This window comes from Bombina bombina, chromosome 4, assembly GCF_027579735.1.
Source record: "Bombina bombina isolate aBomBom1 chromosome 4, aBomBom1.pri, whole genome shotgun sequence".
Taxonomy (NCBI): Eukaryota; Metazoa; Chordata; class Amphibia; order Anura; family Bombinatoridae; genus Bombina; species Bombina bombina.
The window spans coordinates 154713367-154735638 of NC_069502.1; the positions used below are offsets into that span (position 1 = coordinate 154713367).

Below are 22272 nucleotides of genomic sequence, written 5' to 3' on the forward strand. Positions count from 1 at the left end.
CAAGATTTGCTCCTCCAAAATAATTGCAGTAGAATGGATGTTAATGTGTTTTTAAAAAGTTTCACTCTAAATACATATTAAACAACAGGCTATTGCACACTACCAAAATATTATTTAATGTTATAAATGTTATTTAATAGAAAATTCTAAGAAATTTAACAAACAAAATGACATGAATAAAGTTTTTTTTTTTCTTTTTTAAAAAAGCATAATCAACAGGCGTTTATAAAAAAAAAAATTAGTTGCCATACTACCACTAATAAAAACATATTTCTTTATGCCGCTGTAATATATTGCTATAGTGAAAAGTTGAAACCGCTCTCTTTTCCACGACGTAACACTTACTGTGCTGGAACTAATTGTTTTCTAACCAAATATGTGGAACGCAAAGCTGCTGTTTTGTCCCTAGCCGGCTACCGTACATGACATTTCATTTTCCAGTAGTAAAGATGGCAGCGCCTAGTGATTCTACTGACAGCGGCAATACCGAAGAAAATATTTTATATGATTTATTAATAAATACCGAGTGGCCACCGGAGCCCGACGTGCAGGTAAGAGGAATGTCTGTGGTAATGCGAATGTGCTCAGCTGAGTTTCTAGCAAGGAATCGTATAACTCAAATTGTTGCTACAGTGTGGGAGACAGGACACGTATCTCTGTGAGATAAGAAGATAGGAAGGTTGACGAATTGGCACGTTTACGATATAAATAGTTTTGAAAGAAAGAGTAGTGAATGAGCTTTAGGAGACTATAAAGTGGGCTCATGGAAAGGGTATATAGAAACCACGTGGCAAATCAAGAGGGAGTTACGTATAGTATGAAGGAGAAAACCCATTCTACGGGATTGGAAATGGCTTAAAGTAACATGAAACCCCAAATGTTTAATGTTTTAGAAAGAGCATGCAATTTTATACAACTTTTATCTATTTCACTTCATTCTCTTAATATCATTTGCTGAACAGCTTATCTGGATAGGCTTAGTGACTGCTGATTGGTGGCTGCACATAGATGCCTCATGTGATTGGCTCATCCATGTGCATTGCTATTTCTTCTGCAAAGGATATCTAAAAAATGAAGAACATTAGAGAATAGAAGTAAATTGGAATGTTGTTTAAAATTGTATTCTCTACCTGAATCATGAAGGAACACATTTTGGGTTTAGTGTCCCTTTAAGGTGCCACATAAAGACTGTGGACAGGATAAAAGAGAGTTTCTCCATGAAAAGTGTATATATGTCGAGAACGTCATGAGAGCAATGCCCAGGGGAAATGGAGCCCATTGATGGTAGCAATTTTACACAACAAAGAGTAAATATATAGCATATGGAAAACAAGAAAAATAAAGTACGTGTGTCTCTCGCAGCTGTGGTTTGCTCACATGTCTCTTAAACGGGTGCCAGTTACTAGAGGAGCTTCTGTGTGTTTTGTTTGGTGGGAGAGAACGGCACATTCTTTCTTGTGCTGAAACATAAGGTTTATGGCAACAGTTGTCGACCATTGATATAAAGGTCGTCTGTGCACTAACTTGATAATATGGCATTGGCAATCTACCAGTTAAAAAAAAATTATTATTGGTTGCATGTGAATAAATAAATAAAAACAGGTGTCTTGAACAAGAGCATTTCAGCATTAATGCATGATCAATTTTCTAAACATCAGCACACGTAGAAAAAAAAATACAAACTTTACAAGAAGTATTTTACTAATCCTAACAATATATTAAATAGTTACATATGTAACAAGTGATGGCAAATTGCTAGGATTTACCATCACTAAAAATAAACTAGTTTCAGTCATTAGTCACTAAAAAAATGGTGCTAAACTAACCCTATCTGTGCCGCAGTAGATTGCTAAACTCAATAAACAGACACAGTATGGGCAATTCGTTAGTATTTTTTTTACTATTTTCTGAGCTTACTCATTTATTTAGAGCAAAGTAGCAGACTGAGCTCTGGCAGATTAAAATAATAATAAAAAATAGTCTATGGTTTGATGCTGGCAGAAGCAGCAGTGTCAAGGCACAAAGCTGCCCTGCTTTGTGACCACCAGCATTTTAAATCAGGATACGGAAGATGGATCGTTAAAAGCACTTTCAGAAGTTAACAGAACGGCACATACCTTGGAAGCATGGGACATAACTGCAGAAATGTCTGGGACTTATATTTCTCACCGCTGAAAAGATTAGCTGCTGGAGGAGATTCTAACATCCTCAAACTTGGCCCTCCAGAGGTTTTGGAACTACATTTCCCATTAAGCTCAGCAAGCATATCAGCTGGCTGAGCATCATAGGAAATGTAGTTCCAAAACCTCTGACACACTATGGGAATGGGGCTATGTTAGTCCAGGGCTATGTTAATGCGTCCTGGTCACTCTGCATTCTATAGTTGCACTCTGCTTTGGGGGCTATATAGCACCTTAGTTAGTGTAACAAGGGTTGCCGTTGCGTTTTGCTGCACTCTACAGCAATGTTTTTAAAAAATGTGTTCCTAAAAAAACGTGCCTCTGAGTCCCAGCAAGTGTCAATAGCTCGGCCTGGTTCCCTGGCCTCCTGACCCATCGGGCCCCTGACTCCAGTCACCCCTTTCACCCCCTGATGGCAGCCCTGCTCCCCAGGTGTGCGCAAGAGCATATAAGGGGTGGCGCGGGAGCAATGACACTTTACATTATCCAATGGAAACCACAAGCAGCAGCAAACTGGCAAAACATAGAACGTTTTTAAGAGACAATAATGACACTTGTAATTTTGGGGTGGGATAAGGGACAGAATGTAGTTGGAAGAAAGGCACTGAGGTAGAAATTGCTCAGAGACTGCACTGTATTTGTTGTCTCGAACAGTAACTTGCATTTAAAGTGATGGTAAATCCAAGCATTTAAAAAACGCTAGGGTTTACCATCACTAAAAATAATGTTGTTTCATTGAGTTTTTTTTTTTGGTATACTTAATGCTCTATTTTTTTTTATTTGTATAATAAATAGAAAAGGAGACCAAATCAAGGTGCACAAAACATTGCACTTACTAAAAGCAAATAGTTGTATTTTCTTAAAAGTTAAATATGCAGTCCGGGGGTTAGTTTCGCCTGTTCACTTCAAACGCCGTCAGTGGCGATCTCCAGATATAATTCTGGTGCAGGAAAAAGTATTACATTCTCACTTCATTATTTTACTTTGATCTCTATTCTTGTATTGTTTATTACACAGATTTCTTATTAAAACATATTTTGGCATTTTATTTGCTGGTTTTTGTCACTGTATTTTTTTTTTACTGTACTTAAAAACAAGCAATCATTTCTATCTGTATATCTATTTGTTTATTTCTAACGTATCTGTTGTAGATAAACAGACAAGTAGAGAGGTAGCAGTGACACTGCTTTATGACCTACAATTTAGTAAATTTCAAATCATTTGAAATACATTAGTATTATGTTTTCTATGTTCATTTGTAGAAATGTCATCCTTACTGGTTTATGAGTTCGGTGTGTATTAGCTTTTTATGCAAAGATTCCTTTTACAGTTTAGCATTTTTCCCCACTAGGAAATACATTCCTGAACATGTTGTGGTTAAATTCTTAGAATCCTGGATAAGACTGCATTGTACTTGTATTGGATTTCTCCAACATAGGTGTGTCCGGTCCACGGCGTCATCCTTACTTGTGGGATATTCTCTTCCCCAACAGGAAATGGCAAAGAGCCCAGCAAAGCTGGTCACATGATCCCTCCTAGGCTCCGCCTTCCCCAGTCATTCTCTTTGCCGTTGTACAGGCAACATCTCCACGGAGATGGCTTAGAGTTTTTTAGTGTTTAACTGTAGTTTTTATTATTCAATCAAGAGTTTGTTATTTTAAAATAGTGCTGGTATGTACTATTTACTCTGAAACAGAAAAGAGATGAAGATTTCTGTTTGTAAGAGGAAAATGATTTTAGCAACCGTTACTAAAATCGATGGCTGTTTCCACACAGGACTGTTGAGAGGAATTAACTTCAGTTGGGGGAACAGTGAGCAGACTTTTGCTGCTTGAGGTATGACACATTCTAACAAGACGATGTAATGCTGGAAGCTGTCATTTTCCCTATGGGATCCGGTAAGCCATTTTTATTACAGAAAGAAAAAAAGGGCTTCACAAGGGCTTTTTAAGACTGTAGACATTTTCTGGGCTAAATCGATTTATATATAAACATATTTTATACTCCATAGCCTTGAGGAATTATTTTAATCTTGGGAATTATGTAAAATAACCGGCAGGCACTGTATTGGACACCTTATTCTCTAGGGGCTTTCCCTAATCATAGGCAGAGTCTCATTTTCGCGCCTCTATTGCGCACTTGTTTTTGAGAAGCATGACATGCAGATGCATGTGTGAGGAGCTCTGATACATAGAAAAGACTTTCTGAAGGCGTCATTTGGTATCGTATTCCCCTTTGGGCTTGGTTGGGTCTCAGCAAAGCAGATACCAGGGACTGTAAAGGGGTTAAATATAAAAACGGCTCCGGTTCCGTTATTTTAAGGGTTAAAGCTTCCAAATTTGGTGTGCAATACTTTTAAGGCTTTAAGACACTGTGGTGAAATTTTGGTGAATTTTGAACAATTCCTTCATACTTTTTCGCAATTGCAGTAATAAAGTGTGTTCAGTTTAAAATTTAAAGTGACAGTAACGGTTTATTTTAAAACGTTTTTTGTACTTTGTTATCAAGTTTTTGCCTGTTTAACATGTCTGAACTACCAGATAGACTGTGTTCTGAATGTGGGGAAGCCAAGGTTCCTTCTCATTTAAATAGATGTGATTTATGTGACACAAAATTTAGAGAAAATGATGCCCAAGATGATTCCTCAAGTGAGGGGAGTTTTGGTTAAAATCTTGGTCAGCGGATGCGTCTTCCAAGAACAAATTGCTTAACATTCCTTTCAAGGGGAAAACGCTGTTTGGCCCTGACTTGAAAGAGATTATCTCTGATATCACTGGGGGCAAGGGCCACGCCCTTCCTCAGGATAGGTCTTTCAAGGCCAAAAATAAACCTAATTTTCGTCCCTTTCGCAGAAACGGACCAGCCCCAAGTGCTACGTCCTCTAAGCAAGAGGGTAATACTTCTCAAGCCAAGCCAGCCTGGAGACCAATGCAAGGCTGGAACAAAGGAAAGCAGGCCAAGAAACCTGCCACTGCTACCAAGACAGCATGAGATGTTGGCCCCCGATCCGGGACCGGATCTGGTGGGGGGCAGACTCTCTCTCTTCGCTCAGGCTTGGGCAAGAGATGTTCTGGATCCTTGGGCACTAGAAATAGTCTCCCAAGGTTATCTTCTGGAATTCAAGGGGCTTCCCCCAAGGGGGAGGTTCCACAGGTCTCAATTGTCTTCAGACCACATAAAAAGACAGGCATTCTTACATTGTGTAGAAGACCTGTTAAAAATGGGAGTGATTCATCCTGTTCCTTTAGGAGAACAAGGGATGGGGTTCTACTCCAATCTGTTCGTAGTTCCCAAAAAAGAGGGAACATTCAGACCAATCTTAGATCTCAAGATCCTAAACAAGTTTCTCAAGGTTCCATCGTTCAAAATGGAAACCATTCGAACAATTCTTCCTTCCATCCAGGAAGGTCAATTCATGACCACGGTGGATTTAAAGGATGCGTATCTACATATTCCTATCCACGAGGAACATCATCGGTTCCTAAGGTTCGCATTCCTGGACAAGCATTACCAGTTTGTGGCACTTCCGTTCGGATTAGCCACTGCTCCAAGGATTTTCACAAAGGTACTAGGGTCTCTTCTAGCGGTGCTAAGACCAAGGGGCATTGCAGTAGTACCTTACTTGGACGACATTCTGATTCAAGCGTCGTCCCTTCCTCTAGCAAAGGCTCACACGGACATTGTCCTGGCCTTTCTCAGATCTCACGGGTGGAAAGTGAACGTAGAAAAAAGTTCTCTATCTCTGTCAACAAGGGTTCCCTTCTTGGGAACAATAATAGACTCCTTAGAAATGAGGATTTTTCTGACAGAGGCCAGAAAATCAAAACTTCTAAACTCTTGTCAAATACTTCATTCTGTTCCTCTTCCTTCCATAGCGCAGTGCATGGAAGTAATAGGTTTGATGGTTGCGGCAATGGACGTAGTTCCTTTTGCGCGAATTCATCTAAGACCATTACAACTGTGCATGCTCAGTCAGTGGAATGGGGACTATACAGACTTGTCTCCGACGATACAAGTAGATCAGAGGACCAGAGATTCACTCCGTTGGTGGCTGTCCCTGGACAACCTGTCACAGGGGATGAGCTTCCGCAGACCAGAGTGGGTCATTGTCGCGACCGACGCCAGTCTGGTGGGCTGGGGCGCGGTCTGGGGACCCCTGAAAGCTCAGGGTCTTTGGTCTCGGGAAGAATCTCTTCTCCCGATAAATATTCTGGAACTGAGAGCGATATTCAATGCTCTCAAGGCTTGGCCTCAGCTAGCAAAGGCCAAGTTCATACGGTTTCAATCAGACAACATGACGACTGTTGCGTACATCAACCATCAGGGGGGAACAAGGAGTCCCCTGGCGATGGAAGAAGTGACCAAAATCATTCAATGGGCGGAGACTCACTCCTGCCACTTGTCTGCAATCCACATCCCAGGAGTGGAAAATTGGGAAGCGGATTTTCTGAGTCGTCAGACATTTCATCCGGGGGAGTGGGAACTCCATCCGGAAATCTTTGCCCAAATTACTCAATTGTGGGGCATTCCAGACATGGATCTGATGGCCTCTCGTCAGAACTTCAAGGTTCCTTGCTACGGGTCCAGATCCAGGGATCCCAAGGCGACTCTAGTAGATGCACTAGTAGCACCTTGGACCTTCAAACTAGCTTATGTATTCCCGCTGTTTCCTCTCATCCCCAGGCTGGTAGCCAGGATCAATCAGGAGAGGGCATCGGTGATCTTGATAGCTCCTGCGTGGCCACGCAGGACTTGGTATGCAGACCTGGTGAATATGTCATCGGCTCCACCATGGAAGCTACCTTTGAGACGAGACCTTCTTGTTCAAGGTCCGTTCGAACATCCGAATCTGGTCTCACTCCAACTGACTGCTTGGAGATTGAACGCTTGATCTTATCAAAGCGAGGGTTCTCAGATTCTGTCATTGATACTCTTGTTCAGGCCAGAAAGCCTGTAACTAGAAATATTTACCACAAAATATGGAAAAAATATATCTGTTGGTGTGAATCTAAAGGATTCCCTTGGGACAAGGTAAAAATTCCTAAGATTCTATCCTTTCTTCAAGAAGGTTTGGAGAAAGGACTATCTGCAAGTTCCTTGAAGGGACAGATTTCTGCCTTGTCTGTGTTACTTCACAAAAAGCTGGCAGCTGTGCCAGATGTTCAAGCCTTTGTTCAGGCTCTGGTTAGAATCAAGCCTGTTTACAAACCTTTGACTCCTCCTTGGAGTCTCAATTTAGTTCTTTCAGTTCTTCAGGGGGTTCCGTTTGAACCCTTACATTCCGTTGATATTAAGTTATTATCTTGGAAAGTTTTGTTTTTGGTTGCAATTTCTTTTGCTAGAAGAGTTTCAGAATTATCTGCTCTGCAGTGTTCTCCTCCTTATCTGGTGTTCCATGCAGATAAGGTGGTTTTACGTACTAAACCTGGTTTTCTTCCCAAAGTTGTTTCTAACAAAAACATTAACCAGGAGATAGTCGTGCCTTCTTTGTGTCCGAATCCAGTTTCAAAGAAGGAACGTTTGTTGCACAATTTGGATGTTGTTCGTGCTCTAAAATTCTATTTAGATGCTACAAAGGATTTTAGACAAACATCTTCCTTGTTTGTTGTTTATTCTGGTAAAAGGAGAGGTCAAAAAGCAACTTCTACCTCTCTCTCTTTTTGGATTAAAAGCATCATCAGATTGGCTTATGAGACTGCCGGACGGCAGCCTCCTGAAAGAATCACAGCTCATTCCACTAGGGCTGTGGCTTCCACATGGGCCTTCAAGAACGAGGCTTCTGTTGATCAGATATGTAAGGCAGCGACTTGGTCTTCACTGCACACTTTTACTAAATTTTACAAGTTTGATACTTTTGCTTCTTCTGAGGCTATTTTTGGGAGAAAGGTTTTGCAAGCCGTGGTGCCTTCCATCTAGGTGACCTGATTTGCTCCCTCCCTTCATCCGTGTCCTAAAGCTTTGGTATTGGTTCCCACAAGTAAGGATGACGCCGTGGACCGGACACACCTATGTTGGAGAAAACAGAATTTATGTTTACCTGATAAATTACTTTCTCCAACGGTGTGTCCGGTCCACGGCCCGCCCTGGTTTTTTTAATCAGGTCTGATAATTTATTTTCTTTAACTACAGTCACCACGGTATCATATGGTTTCTCCTATGCAAATATTCCTCCTTTACGTCGGTCGAATGACTGGGGAAGGCGGAGCCTAGGAGGGATCATGTGACCAGCTTTGCTGGGCTCTTTGCCATTTCCTGTTGGGGAAGAGAATATCCCACAAGTAAGGATGACGCCGTGGACCGGACACACCGTTGGAGAAAGTAATTTATCAGGTAAACATAAATTCTGTTTTTATAGGTGGCTAAACCAGTTAAGCCCTCTGATAGGTTAGTGCATTTTGACAACTTTCCTATACATCTACTGTAATCTGACCAATCAGGGACCATCAGCTGTTATTAGGATTTGCATATATAGTTTTTCTTCTGTTATCCTGGTACAAAATTTGCTCATGTCACATTTAGAACAAACACTATGTTTTGTGATTAGACAGAAATTAATAAAATATGGTCAGTGTAATGTTTATTAGAAGATGATGTAATGATCTAACCAATAAACAAGAAAGCAAAAGCACATTACCGACATAGATTTTAGAATTTAGGGACATTCTTATTTTATTAATGAGGCAATATTGCTCTAGGCGGTAAGCCTTCTCCATTTACCCACCAGGTTGTTTATTTGCAACCATTTGGAGTCAGATAACTTCAGTTATCACACTTTTAATAATATATTTAGACAAATAGCAGTAATTTCTCTTTGTCTACAATAATACACATTATGAGTAATGGAATCATTGCCGCATAGACATATACCAGTTATTAACTGCCATAAACACAAATTTTTATGTGATTAACCTAAATGCCATTAACCTATTGGCTTACAGTAGCACGTATATCTATGTTTAAGCCTTGGGCTTCCAGGAACATACAATTGATTAACCCCTTGGTTAACCTTTGAGGTGCCAGCAGTGCTACTGAGACAAACACTGTACCAAAACACTATATGCATCCAATTTCTATTGTGATCCCAAAGAGGGGAGCTTGGAGGAGCTAAATCCACTGTTACTGCTAACCCTACACTCCAAATATGGGTTTAAAGCATTCTGCACTGGTGTAGTAACTGACCTAAGCAACCACTAACCTCTGGCATTATCCGCTGGGTTGTCTTGAGGCTAGGTCCCCTTCTCCTTAATTTACACTTCTTTATTTGGAACCTAATAAGCTCCTTTGGTCTCCAATACCATATTCCCACTCAAATGTATTCTGCATAAGACTTGTGTGCCTCATCTACTGTTCCTCTGCTGAGTTTCTATGCCCGTTTTTTTTTTTTTAAAATTCAAAATTATAACCGTCACCTGCAAAATCTTCTACAACCTGCGTACCTGATTATACACCTCTGTGTTACAGAACTTCTCTTGTCTTTCATCTGTTTTATGCAGCACTGCTCTTCATTCTGATTTCATTTAATCTCAATAACACTTGCTGATTGGTGTCTACATTTAGAAGGTATTCTCTCATAACTTACCTCTTGACCCCCTCATCTTTCTTTTTCACTCACATGTGCATATCACCTGTAAACTTTGTCAGCCGGAGGAGCTTTCAATCCGCTTAATCCGTGCTTAGTTTACACTTTACTGTTCTCTCATGGTATTTCACTGAAATCTGACAAGATTTCATAGAATTAAAGCAAAATAGGGGATGGGGGAAAGCAGTGAGTAAATGTGCAAAAGACCTATATAATATAATAAATAATATGGGATAAATCTTCACATATATAAATATAGGTATCCTGCCACAGAGTAGTAGCAAGAGCAAAACACAACTAACAAGTAAAAGTAACAGAGTATACAATTGTATATAGGTAGCTTTTTGAATAAGAAAGTTTAAACATAGCAGTGTCACAATCAACAAAATAATATAGAGTGATACATTAAATCCATTCATACTTAAATCTTTATTACAAAATATAAAAAAAGAGAAAAACTTCATTTTTTTAACCAACTTCAGTTTAGGAATTAAAACATTTAAACCGAAATGAGAAAAATTATATTCCCACAATTATATAAAGTATGCAAAAGATGGGGAACAGCAACCAACAATTAGGCATGGGAGCCAGGAGGCAGCCACCTCCTCCACATCAATGAAACTCCAAAGGAAAAAAGGTGCTCCAGCCTTGGCAGTTTAATGTAAAAAGACCTTTATTGTGCCACGGTCCACAAGAAAACAAACAAAGTTTTAGACCTACATTAGGTCCTTAGTCATGTCTACCTGAATATGCAGAGAGACTACCTTTATACAAATGCACAAGTGTAGGTCAATTACACATAAATGATAAAACAGCGCCATATAGTGTAGACAATTTTAACTTCTAAAGGTGATATTAGGGCTGCAACAACTAATCGGTAAGTTTGATCATAAAAATAGTTGTCAACAAATCTTATTATCAATTAGGTGGTCAGCGATTAGTTGGTCAGTTGCACAGCACCAGCTGCTTTAATCTGATGATATACTGCAACTAAGATTGTGTAAAAAAAATTGAGTTTATTTATTTTTTTAATCTTTTTTTCTATCCGATTAATCGGACAATAATCATCCGATTAATCGGATGGAAAACGAAATAAATAAAAATGTTTGCACAATAACATGTGCAGGAGTTCATCCGATTGAAGCAGCTGGTGCTGTGCAATTAACCAACTAATCGCTGACCACCTAATTGATAATGAGAAGCTTTGACAACTATATACTGTGTATTGGCAAAATTATATAATTAAAACATATACATATAGTCCCTATGCATATAATTAAAAAATGAGAAGCTACATTTGCAAAATCAAATATAGTTGTAGGAGTAAAACAGAATCAAGAAACAGATCAAGTAACAAAATTGTCGAAAGAATAGCAGCAATCACGTATGCAACAATGCAAATACAGAAATTGCAAACAACATGAATATGTTAATGCATGCAGTTCACACAAGTATCATTAATACCTTTATGTAAATTTTAATATATTTTTTATAAAGTTACAAAAGTAAATATTTCTAACCTTTTAAGATTTCAAAGAAAACTTCCATAAACTAAGTCCTAAAACATGCTTACTGATTGACTGCTTAAAGTTCCTTTACAATGGAATGTGGCTACCGAGGACGTTTTGAGGTAAAATATCTTCTATTTTTACATAGAGATGTTCAGGTGATATTTTATTGTCGGGATTTTACAGATAATTAATCACTTTCAAGTGATTCCACATAGAAAGTAATGAAGCTCTCTAGGATAATGAATCTCACAGGATATACATGCTCAGTTTGTAGTGAATACAAGTTAAACTGAAATGTTAGTAATATTACTTGTTTGTCAGGTAAATAACTGTATTTAGATCTTTGAATTAACTTCACCTGCATACAGCTGGCAAGTTAAAGGGATAGTAAGCACCATGATATTTTATATAAAATCTTTAGTTCTGTGTAATTTGTGTAATCCGTGTAAGAATTTTGTAATATACTTTCATTATTCATTTTAATTTTTTTTAAAGTATTTTTTCCCCTAAAATGTATATGTAGAAAATATTACTGTACTTGTTTCAATTTCTTAGGTAAAAACAAGGAAACTGATTGGCAGAGTTAAAGTTTGCTAGCAAACATTTAAAAGAAAGGACATTACTAACTTAAGCTGCCACTTCTCCCCCTTGGAAGCTTTGCATGACATCATCAATGACATCACTGATAACATCACACATGACATCTTTGACAACATCACTAGTGGAAATTATATATACACTATATAAAATTTGTGCGGAAATATATTTAAAAAAAACATGATGGAGAAGGGAAGGGAGAATGAGGCTGTGTGCATGGGAGATGGGGGGTGAACAAGGGCTAGCAGTGGGCTAAGAGAATAAGCAGGGCTGTGTGAAGAAGGGGGTGAGAGGATAAGGTGGAGGCTATATGTAATAGAGAGTGGGTGAAGAGGATGCTCTCTGTCTGTGTGTGTATTAGAGAGGAATAAGAGGGTGCGAAGCAGACATTGAAGAGAAAGCTGTGTCAGAATGTGAGGAGAATAGTGGATATCGGGGAGGGGGGAAGAGAGTTTGAGGAGATTTTGTGTGAGGTGAGAGGATAAGGAGGTGGTTGCATGTGAGGGAGATTATAGTCACAATAATCTGTTTATTATGAAAAGTGTGAGATACCGAGGCATTTTCGGTGCCACGCTCACTTTTACCCCTTGAGAGGTGCCCAGTTTTCCAGAAGGTTCTTGGGTCATTAGTACCAGATTAGGAGGTGTATCGGGTTGCTACGTTATGCTGCATGCCTCTTGGGGCTCGATTTATCAATTTTTTTAAAATAATTCTCCTTCAAGTTCTCCTATCAGTTTTCCGCATCTCGCAATCGAAGAGGCACACATGTGCGCCGTTATTTATTATTAAATCGGTCGTATTTTTACGTTATTATCCAATGGAGAGATGCGGCGTGATATTGATAAATCTCTCCATTAGTAGTATTTTTCCGCCCTATTTATTATTGAAATTGAGCATAAAGATAGATCATAATATAAATTAAATGGTACCTTGTATAGAAATCTAATCTTTAAACATCGGATTTAAAGCTTATGATGTGTATTTACCAAAAAAAAAATAAATTTTTTAGCACTAAACTTATTTTTTATAGTTTAATAGATAATTATTATTGTCAAAAGCAAATAATCTTAAAAGCATTACCTATGCTTTGACTGCTGTGAAACAAGCTTAATTATAGAACAAACATGTGTCACCGACCTTTCTTTCTTCGAATTTTTTTTAATACATTACCATGATGCGAAAACATTTCAGTTTGTGTATCATGTGTAATGTATTTCAAAGATAGCACCTAACTAGTATATTTCCATAACCTCATCTGTTCTAGGCATACGCTAACTGTTTATGTTCTTAACTTCATTTTGCTGACACCTTTTATATTATGAAGAAAACACACATAGACCAACCTTTTTTTATTAAAAACACAATTTTTATTTTGTTATTTCCACATTCCTTCATTATTAATAAAACAACAAATTGAAATAATAGATTACAAGGATTCATATTTTTGTCTTAGTTTTTGTACTGTAGAGTATGTCCTAATCAAATTATTTTCAGCTGCAAGTAGGGTATACAAAACTTCTTTTTTATTGATATATATATTTTGATCTTCAGGAACTGTTGGAAAAAATAAAGCGTACTGCTTTTATAACAGACCAAATGTGGTAAAAGTGGATATACTTTATTGTAACTGAATAACAAAGTGTCATAAAAGTCCACAATGACACTTCTTCAAACACTCAAAACTGGTTTTGCATTCCCAGTATAATAAAAACGGATGTGCAAATGTGCAACTATACATAAAATAATGCTAAGTATGCTAACTGTAAAGCTGATAAAACACCACTCCAGAATGCACCAAGCTTGCAAGATGGTTTGCAGAAGCTTAACCGCTAACCTCCTTGATGCTTACTGTTCTAGAAAAGTGTGTTCGTGTCGGGGGCGGAGTTATTATTTTTCGTCATAATTCATTTATTTATCATTTGTATTAATATATTGTAGTCTGACACTGACCACTTTATTATTTAATATTTACCATATAGATAATTTATTGAGCGAAGAGTAGCATATTTATAAGCCAAACCTAAAAATTCTATATACGTCAACCTAGGGGGCGTTTAATTTCAATATGTCATGGAGGAGGGCGTGACTAACAACCCATCGCAATCTACCCTTGGTTTTTAATTCCAAACCCGATTGTCAGCAAAGGTATTAGGTGCCTGTTTTACATTTTCTCTATGTGGATGCGTTCTTCCACACGAAAATCGCAATCTTCTTTAGTCTTACTGGTAACTAGGAATATTGAGTCGATATTACTGATACATCATTCTATAATTTTTATCTTAAATCCTAATAATTCAATATACACAAATATTGAATTAGGTTTACATTGGCCATCTAGTTTGTTTCATCATGATATATAGCGTTATAGCCTTACAAAACTAGATCATGCATTGAAGGTTATATATATTTATTGGGCGTTATGAAGCCTGATGTAGATAGAATACTTATATAAGTCTATGAAATTGTATTTTTTTTTTAATATATATATATATGTTTATTTGCTAACTCTGTTGAATTGTGAAACTCTGAATCAAATTGGCAGCTGTTTTAATTGTACACCTGTGCTTTTTTTTTTACACTTGTATCTGATTGGTGTTTGACCATTTAAATGCATAGCACTATATGCCTGAAGAAAAGGAGCAGAGGTCGCCAAGAAATGTGTTGCATTGTTGTGCTACTATATTGTAGTATTATTTTAACTTGTTCATTATGTATTTTTTATATTAAATATATATTTTTAATATATACATTGATAGCAGCATTTTTTTGGAGTCTTTTTTTAGCCAAGCGCTAATCTGGTTTACATTAACAGCTCTTTATAGTGAGCTGGGCCACTACTAACAGCCCAGTCTGTGTGTTTGGCACTTGTTAGTGCTTTTCTGAATATGAGTACCCTGGGTTATTGATGGAATCGACTCTGGGGCCATACCGTTTGGTTTATCTGCACTAGGAGGCGCCCATTTCTATTTGCTTTCTTCTAGATACAGATAACATTGCGATCACGGCCATGCCTTCGAAATTTTAGATTTCAAAATTGGCAAAATACAATTCTGTTTCAATCAATTAAATACATGTTTACAATGTAATGGCCTGTATATAAGTTATTTCCACACATGAAGTTGTACATAAATTCATATTCATTAGTCTATAATTTAGAACCTACATATATTTCCTTGTAGTTGGTCACTATTCTGTATAGATGCTTCCATCGCAATATTATTTTGTGCTTCCTCCTCAGCTGTCTCTTCTCTCCCTGTTTCAATCTCTAGCTGAGGTATTTAACAACAATAAAGGTCTACCTCCATTATCAGCCAATGTTAACTCTTCATCCACAATTTCACTATCAACTGTTTCATCATCAATGATGGGCATTGGCCTTCTGCGAAGTTGTTGCCTGCGAATATGTCTTACTTTAAAGACAATTGTTCAAAATTGAAAGTTATTATTAAAAAAATGCTATAAAAATTCTTCACAATTTTGATAAAGCTAGCAGCTCTATTATTACCTGCTGGAAGAATACCCTCAGAGTCCATAAAAACAGTGGGTAGTGGGTCTGAATCTGCTTCTAGACTTGATGGATTATAGGTAACATGGAGTTATTCTGTTTTTAACTTAAAAATTAAATTAAAAAAAAAAATGTAGCTTTGAATATTGGTAACAAATACTACGCTAATATAATTCTAAATTGTTTGCTTCAAAAATAAAAATTGCTTTAAATAAATTAAAGAGTGTTAATCTTGTTCCAGTCTCTTATTTCAGTATACAAAAACAAAAGCTGTAGTCTACCTAAAGTAAAAAATTATAAAAAGAAACTCTATATAATATTACACAGACACATTATAGAATGGTTGTAAATCTACTCATATAGAAGAGTGTAATGAAATATGTTGAACGATGTATGTATACATCCATTTTTCATATGTTAATATTTTAATTTTTGTAAGTTGACATAAACGTTAATGCTTCACAGTAATTAATGAAACTTACACATTTTATAACATTAAATTTCGATGTTTCATATTTAAATTATGCTTACATTTCCTGATATAGGTCCGGATACGAGTCCTTAATTTGGATTGTCTCCTGAATAGATCATTATATCTCTTGAGGCATTGTTTTCTAGTCCTATTCTGCCCAGACACGCATAACCCGGCGCACCATCTCAGATAATATTGGATTACGTCTGTCTTGATCCAAGGTGAAAATCCCCTTCCTTCTTTTTGGGGAAATATTTTTCCATTGTATAGGAAATAATTAGAAATTCTCCAATGGAAAATTTCTTCGAACGATGCATTGTGATCAATGTCTCTGTCTAACAAAAACAGTACACTCAATAACAGAACTAATTTTCTATCTAAATGCGCAATAAAGAAACATATTTTTACATACATATAAAATAACTTCTGTTAATATTATTAATTCAATACGGAAAGATTTTCAATGAAACAATGTATAATTTGTTTCTTGGCATAGTAATACAGGTAGCCCTCAGTTTACGCCGGGGTTAGGTTCCAGAAGGAATGGTTGTAAATCGAAACCGTTGTAAATTGAAACCCAGTTTATAATGTAAGTCAATGGGAAGTGAGGGAGATAGGTTCCAGGCCCCTCTCAAAATTGTCATAAGTAACACCTAATACATTATTTTTAAAGCTTTGAAATGAAGACTTTAACTGCTAAACAACATTATAAACCTAATAAAATAATCACACAACACAGAATATATAATTAAACTAAGTTAAATGAACAAAAACATTTGCTAAACAGCATTATAAACATAATAAAATAATCACACAACACAGACTTCACTTGCATTTTTCTGCAAACAGTTCTTTCTATGCATTCCAATCTGGACTGATTTATAGACAGGATGATCTTGTTCCTTTGAAATCTGCTCGATAGCTCAGGTCTGGTTAAACTGATTAATTTCAGCTTGCGTGGCTTTGCTGCAACACAAGCAGACAGCTCCACCTACTGGTTATTTTAATAAATGCACTGCTTCTCAATGCTTTTCATTAGCAGTCACATGACTGGAAAAAAGGTTGTTATTCTGAAACGGTGTAAATTGAACCGTTGTAAAACGAGGGCCACCTGTATTAAATTTTTTTAAATCGTTACATTTTTTATACGCCAAATAAAAATTAATGATACTTTTTTCAAAATGCGCAATACAATGGACTTTTTTTGGATACAAAATATCAGTGTAGATACATTATTTTATGACTTCAACACAGGGATTTTTGTTATATTTCAATTTATAACTGATGATAACTTTATGGAAATATCAATGTTAACGTTCATTGATGGATTCAAATTCAGTATAGTAATAGTAATTAAGAAATAAGATCTCTTCTACCAATAATAAAAGAGTTAAACAATAATTATCCAATCAAATTTGAGAGAGTCATTATATTTAAATTATTTGGATAGAACGAATGTTGTTATTGTTATAGTCATTCCGTTATTTTAAACTTGAACAAAGCATATATCCTTTTTGCGTCATTTGTATTATCAATATTGCGAAGGCCTCCGACCTATCCGAAAAGACCAAAAGTAGCAGAAGTGTGATGTTTACACATTATCAAAACTGTCTTTTGGTGGAAGCTGTCATAGAACATTTATGAAGATATAATTGGATATAATGCGCAATCTATTAACCCTCAAAGAAAGAAAGCCATCTGGGAACAAATTAGTCGTGCAGTGTCAGCAGAAGGGAGTTTTCCTAAAGACGTTAGGACTTGTCGTAAGAGGGTGACAGATATTAGGAAAAATATCAAGAAAAAAGTAAGCCGAGAAAAACAGTCATCCAATCTAGCTTAAAGTTCCTGTACAGTGGGGCTGTGGTTACTGGTGACATTTTGAGATCTTTCGTTTTCGATTGAAGAATTTCAACCTTTCGGACCTCAGGGACCACTAAACTCAACTTAAAAGTGTTCCTTCTTTTTCTCTACTTTGTATGAGCACCTGTGAAGTTTCACTACTACCTGAGGAGAGGAGGTCTGAAAGTTTCTAATTGTGGATACTTCAAGAGCTATAGAGGACTCACATCAAAAATCAGTGGCTTGCCAAAACAGTTGGATTTGATGGTGATTTTGTCATTACTTACCTCATATGGATTGAGGGTTCCTCAAGTAAGTGTACATCCTTGGGGGAACTGTATTTGAAGATTTCCTGGGATTATTTGAAATATTTTTCACATTGCTCCCGGCTCACTATTTTACCTATGTGTTTATGGACATTTTTTTATTTTGTTTTTAATTGAACTTCTTAACTATTTCTATATTCTGTGATTTATGCATATATTGTGTCTTTCCTTGTATGGTTTTTCTCTTTATGCCTTGCAGAGCTAACCGTTTATTTAATTTTTTATCTTTATCTTTAGAAGGGGGAAAATAGGGAGTCTCCCTTTGTATTTTGGCATAGCAGCAGCTACTGACATACATAGAATTAATATTCTATTTCTAGTTTTATAAATAAGGGATTATATTATATTGTGAGCGCTTATAGACCCTTAGCTTCCTGGGATTTTGTCCCAGGATTCTACTTGTTTGATATATATATATATATATATATATATATATATATATATATGTGTATGTATGTAATGGCTCGCTAATTAATTTTAAATTTACTATTTCTATGTATTCCAAAAAATATAATGGTCAATATAGAGAAGAGAATTGCGAAAGAGAGACATTTTTTAGTCTTTTTAAATACGGGTGTATTGTCAAAGGGACATTATACACTCATTTTTCCTTTGCATAAATGTTTTGTAAATGAGTAATTTATATAGACCATCATTTTTTTATTTATTAAACCTATAGTTTTGCTTAATTTTAATTAACATTACTCTGATTTTCAGACTCCTAACCAAGCACTAAAGTTACATGAAAATTGGTGTATACTGTCCATATAACTATTGGTTCAACAATGTCAATTTAATTTTATTTATTTTTTAAATAATAGTTCAAATTTTAATAATTACCTAATAGCCAACCATGTGGCATGTCTCCACGTTCAAATGCTGTAAATAATGCAGACTGCTTTAAGATGTGGAAATCGTGACATGACCCTGGAAATCCTGATTTTACTGCCCAAAATAGGTTAGCATCACACACTGCCTAAACATTGAGTGAGTGGAAGTGTTTTTTGTTTTGTATATTGCTCCTCCCTGGAAGCAGGTGGTCTTAGTGCAATGTGTGTGCAATCTATTGCACCAAGAACATTTGGAATACCTGCAACTTGGTAAAAACCAGCCTTAACTTCGTGCCATTCATAGACATTCCTTGGTACATAGGAACTTATTGAGATGCTTTAGAATAGCTTTTAATACTGTCCTCAATTAATTAACCTGTAGCCAGGAAATGCAACACTGCCAATAATTTTAACATTCCTGGGATTGCCCTTGTTCTTCTGGTCTGGGGGTCAAGATCATTCTGGATAAGAGCATAGAGATTTTGTATGCTCTCCCTATTAATGCAAAATCTTTTTTTTTTATCTTGTAAACTGATAATGCCTGTAGCCCACAATGGGGTAGAAACACTCGGGGCACTCTTTGGCGTCTCCATAAGGGCCCCTTGCCAATGAAATGGCAGACAAAATCAGGAAATAATCCATCTTCGAGCGCCCAAAAAATTGAGTAAATTGAATGTTCTCCAGTGTGTTTAGGGAGAACTTTAGTGGTCGTATTTGTAGGAGAACTTTATGTTCTCCACTGGCGCAAAATAATGATAAATACATTTTTCTGAGAGAATTAAGGCGTATTGTTTAAAATACGACCGGAAAAGGGCATTTTAATAGTTGATTTGGCGCAAATGTGCACCTAGGCGAGAGACAGTAAAGTGCGAAAATTTAGCTGTCATATTTGCTCATTTTTAGGCGTATTTTGGATTGATAAATAGGAGAGAAATTTTTGGCGCAAATGTAGCTGAATATGAATGATAAATCGAGCCCTTGGTAGGGTTAAGATCCTCTGCTGTTGTAGCCCTTCACGTTGCTCAAAGTATTGGTCCTCGTCTGCAATTATAGCGTTGTTAGGTGGATTCTTGGTATTTGAAGGATTGTGAATACATCAGGTTCCATGTGTTCTGATTTAAAATATGTTTTATATCTGCTGTACCAGGTATTCTCCAGTTTTAACTTTCAACACTCTACACGTTCTAAAATGTCTTAGAAAGCAATTTAGAATTCTATTTAGATATATTAAGGGATATCTGATCATATTATTGCATCATTATGTGTATATATAATAATTTGGAAAAATAGGAATTACCTGTCTTATGTAAGGAGCTTTTATCTACATCCTTGTTTGCCAATAGAATTGCACAGTTAGTATAATATCTTGCTGGTGATAATATTCTAGTGCGTTGGTCTTTAAAGTGAATGTAAATTTTAATGAATAAGTGCCCGGGTTTTAAAAATACTATTAAAAACAGGGTCACTTTCATTCATTTATCTTTACATTGAAGCGTTTTTTTAAAAATACTTATCTTTTTCTTTAGGAAAACCAGACCAGCGATCCTCCGCCCACAGCTCCTGTTGTACTAGGACCGCAATGATGAAACAGTCTTCCTCTAATCGTTGTGTGCACCCAGCTCGTGATCAATATGCTAAGTACAACAGGAGCTGTGGGCGGAGGATCGCTGGTCTGGTTTTCCTAAAGAAAAAAAGAAGTATTTTTTTAAAAAAACGCTTTAATGTAAAGTTTAATGAATGAAAGTGACCCTGTTTTAATAGTAATTTTAAAAACCGGGCACTTATTTATTAAAAGCTACATTCACTTTAAGTACTAATACAGGAGTTCTATTTTTTCCTTCTGATCTATTTTTGCCATATGTTTTGCTTGGATAGCCCTACATCTATATTTGCAACACTGCTGCTAAGGGTGTAAAATTTCAAAATATTTCAAAACATCCCACAAGCTATTGGCATCAATAATTTGAATTACTTAAGCCCACGATCTAATTTCCTATTTCATTTTAACTAAAATGTAAAAACAATATATATTTTTTCTATAGCAGCATAATGTAATTTAGCCAATCCCACCGTTTGCAATCAGCAATTAAAACAGTTTTGGTGCTCCTATTGTAGAGCATATTGTACAGGGGGTGCCTTGAGCACATTCTTTAAAGGGACAGTCTTTAAAGGTTTTGTCAATTTTGCTTGCTGAAATTAAAGTTTTTTTTTTTTTTTTTTCTTTAATTTTCTGAGAAAAATATATTAACTTGACTTGCATTGCAGCTGCCACAATAAAAATTGATAAAACCTTAAAGGGACATGAAACCCATGATTCAGATACAGCATACACTTTTAAACAACTTTCTAATTTACTTCTATTATTTAATTTGCTTTATTCTCTTAGTATCCTTTGTTGAAAAGGATATCTACATAGGCTCAAGAGCTGGGAGCTAGCTGCTGATTGGTGGCTGAACACATATGCCTCTTGTCATTGGTTCACCGATGTGTTCAGCTAGTTCCCAGTAGTGCACTGCTGCACCTTCAACAAAGGATACCAAGAGTATTAAGCAAAATTGATTATAGAAGTCAATTGGAACGTTGTGTAAAACAATCTGTCTGAATCATGAAAAAAAATGGTTTGGAAATAGCAAAGTGCTACTTATACTTATTGCTCTATAACTTGTAAAAAAGCAAAGAACATGTAAACATTGGGTATTTCTAAACCCAGGACAAAATTTAGAAACTATTTAGCATGGGTGTTTTTTGGTGATTGTAGATGTTTTACAGATTTTGGGGGTCAAAGTTAGAAAAAGTGTGTTTTTCCCCCCCATTTTTTCATCATATTTTATAATTATTTTTATAGTAAATTATAAGATATGATGAAAATAATGGTATCTTTAGAAAGTCTATTTAATGGTGAGAAAAAGGGTATATAATGTGTGTGGGTATAGTAAATGAGTAAGAGGAAAATTACAGCTAAACACAAAGGGGTTGCATTATCAAATGCTTTCGCCAGCCTTTGAGCCCCTACGGCTGCAGGTTCTCACAAGAGAACCTGCACGCCGTATTTAACAAGCAGAGGTCAAAAGACCGCTGCTTTCCTAACCTTTCGCCACTTCTAAAGTGTCGAAAAACAATCTCCGCGGTCTAATCCGACCGTGGAGACCGACGTCTATGTATGTGCGCCCCTGTCCGCCTCGGCTTGATAAATCGCCCCCAAACATAGCAGAAATGTAAAAATAGCCCTGGTCCCAAACGGTAAGAAAATTGAAAAGTGCTGTGGTCACTAAGGGGTTAATTAGTTTATTAAAATGTGTACTGCAACTAGAATTTGTATAGCAAGACATTGGAGAGAAGGCGTTCCTACATGGGATGAGATACTAAATAAGATTAAACATTTCTATAATATGTCAGACCAATCTGCATGGCTGCAAGACAAAGTAGAGGCCTT

General features: G+C 36.5%; 1 protein-coding gene across 3 annotated transcripts in view; it reads left to right on the forward strand.

Annotated features, from left to right (window-relative positions):
- The first annotated feature begins 449 nt into the window (after positions 1 to 449).
- Positions 450 to 22272, forward strand: part of NBAS (NBAS subunit of NRZ tethering complex) — a 1903611-nt gene continuing 1881788 nt past the window's right edge. For all 3 annotated transcript variants that reach the window (XM_053709663.1, XM_053709664.1, XM_053709665.1), the window contains exon 1: positions 450 to 551. In XM_053709663.1, the coding sequence (XP_053565638.1) occupies positions 450 to 551 (102 nt within the window). The remainder of the gene's footprint in view (positions 552 to 22272) is intronic.